This window comes from Lipotes vexillifer, unplaced genomic scaffold (genome assembly GCF_000442215.2).
Source record: "Lipotes vexillifer unplaced genomic scaffold, Lipotes_vexillifer_v1.1 scaffold708, whole genome shotgun sequence".
Taxonomy (NCBI): domain Eukaryota; kingdom Metazoa; phylum Chordata; class Mammalia; order Artiodactyla; family Lipotidae; genus Lipotes; species Lipotes vexillifer.
Genome location: NW_006781346.1, coordinates 995,225 through 997,447, shown reverse-complemented (window position 1 = coordinate 997,447; position 2,223 = coordinate 995,225). Strand labels below are relative to the sequence as shown.

Here is a 2,223-nt window from a genome sequence, read left to right as displayed (position 1 = left end):
TTGGAATTCCTGCTGTATGAGTTTAGGAGAGTCTTCCTTTTGAAGGCTCAGTTTCCTCATCTGTAAAATGGGGATAACACCTCCCTCCCATTATATACTTGCCTCTCAGGAGACAATGGAGGGTTCTGGCAGACATTAAACAGTCAAAAAAAAAAAAAAAAAAAGGTACAGTCTCTTACTTCCTTCTGGCCTGCCCCGGGTGGGATGTCTGAGCAACAAAGATCCTACTGGCATTATGAGTGGCATGGACATGTGGGCAGGGAGGTGATAAAAGATGCCCAGGGCCAACCTCACCCACATCATTCCCTCATTAAGGCCAGGACTCAGTGTTCACCTCTCATCTCCTCTTACCTGGCTCCACCGTCAAGGCTTTCTGAGGCTGAACGACTTGCTCTGCAAGCAGGACTCCTGGGCTGGGGCTCCTGCCTGGCCCAGCACCTCCTCACCTGTGCAAGTGCCCCTGAGCAAATGCCAGCCCCTCTCTGGGACTACACTTCTCTAGAGGTACAAGGGTTGGGGGGAAGTGAGAACTTGGCTTCTTCCTTTCTGGCAGTCTCTGCCAAGGTCACTTCCTAGCTGCCCTGAAAGCCCTTTCTGTGATCTTCCAGGGAGCAACCTGCTCCCCCTCTAGTCTTGGCCCCGGGCCTCAGGTTGAGTGCTTCGTCCTGCTGCGGTTGGCGCTGTTCTCCTCGCCCAGGGACAGTCCTCAGTTCTTCCCCAGTGTAGGAAGCTCTTAAAACCATCAGTCCCTCCCTCCTTTGCCTGGCTCCTTCCTTCTGCCCTCTCTGGCTGTCCTCCCTCTCTCCCCTCCCTCCGTCTCTCTGTCTCCCTCTGTTCTTCTCCTTGTCCCAGATGCAGCCCCCAGAAGAAAGAGCAGGGGCAGGCAGACGTGAGAGCTGTGGCCTGGGCAACAGGGCAAAGCTTTGGGGAGGGGGTTGGGGCTCGAGCTAGGCCTGGACCCCAGGGAGGACTGTGCTGGGGGCTCCCTGGGAGGATGGTAATCCCATGGTGGCGGGGATGGACGGGCACAGGCTCAATCTGTGCAGGGGAGTCCAGATGGAGCCAGGCTGAGGAGAGGGGCTGGGGTGAGGGCTCACCTGTGGTTGAGGCAGCAATAAATGATGGGATTGTACATGGTGGAGCTCATGGCCAGCCAGAAGAGCACCAGGTAGACCTGCTGGATGAACTTGTGGCAGTAGATGTCCTCCTGGAAGCCGCCCAGGATGAAGTAGAGGTGGCAGGGCAGCCAGCAGATGGCAAATGTCACCACCACCAGCACCATGGTCTTCACAAACTGGTCCAGGAGAGACTCAGGTCACTCCTCAGCCTGGAAGCCCCAAGCCCCAGATTTCCCGAGGGGAAGCACGAGGCACGTCTCATGCCAGCCTGAGAAGCCCTCAGTAAGCAGGCCCTGTCTACCTCCACAGGTTCAGGCCCCTAGAGCTTCTGCTACCCAGACACTCCTGGGCCTTCCACCTCGGGGCTTTTGCTCAGGCTGGTCTCTCTGTCCACTCTGCTGTCTTTCCTTTGAAGTCCTCACTCCTCAAAGCCCAGCTCAGTGGCCACCTCCTCTAAAAGGCGTCTTGGATCCCTCTTAGAGCAGAGCAGCTCCCCTCCCTGCAGAGTGGATGAGCTCTTGTTTCCTAACCCCATCCTTAGAGGAGACCATGCAAGCTACGGGTTCCGAGGTCTCCCTCTCCCTGCAATCTGTGTCTGCCACAGCCCAAAGAGCAAAGCAAGTTCGCCCGCCGGGGAAGAAGGAATGAATGTTCTGGCCAGGGACTTGGGACAAGGGCAAGTTACAGGTGGAGTCTATCCGCGGCGCCCTCTAGGGGACGTGCCCGGAATGGCTGATCCCGAGGCGGGGCCAAACTTCCGGCCCCGCCCCCGGAGTTCACCTTCTTGGCCTGCAGGTGGCGCAAGTTGGCGCCATGCACCTCGTATCCTGGGACAGTGCGTCTCCAGAGCGTGAGACCGATGACACTAGGCGATGAACATCACCACGAGAGGCAGGAAGTAAATGAGGGCGATCACCGCGAGGTGGTACCTGGAAGGAGAGTCAAGGGCCTGGGCACGGGGCGACCTGGGGGCGACTCCAGCGTCTGCCAGCACTCAATCCCCAGGACCTTGCTGACGCCCGTGAGCTGTCCCTGGCGGGCTACCCTGGACCACCGCCCAAGGGCTTGGTTTGAAAAAAAAAAAAAAAAAAAAAGAAAAAAAAAA

At 57.4% G+C, this 2,223-nt stretch overlaps 1 protein-coding gene across 1 annotated transcript in view; it reads right to left on the bottom strand.

Annotated features, from left to right (window-relative positions):
- TACR2 (tachykinin receptor 2) overlaps nucleotides 1–2,223 on the bottom strand; it is a 21,633-nt gene that overhangs the window by 2,074 nt on the left and 17,336 nt on the right. Inside the window, 3 exon segments of the mRNA XM_007454587.1 lie at nucleotides 1,098–1,294; nucleotides 1,899–1,986; nucleotides 1,988–2,047. Of these exon segments, the coding sequence (XP_007454649.1) occupies nucleotides 1,098–1,294; nucleotides 1,899–1,986; nucleotides 1,988–2,047 (345 nt within the window).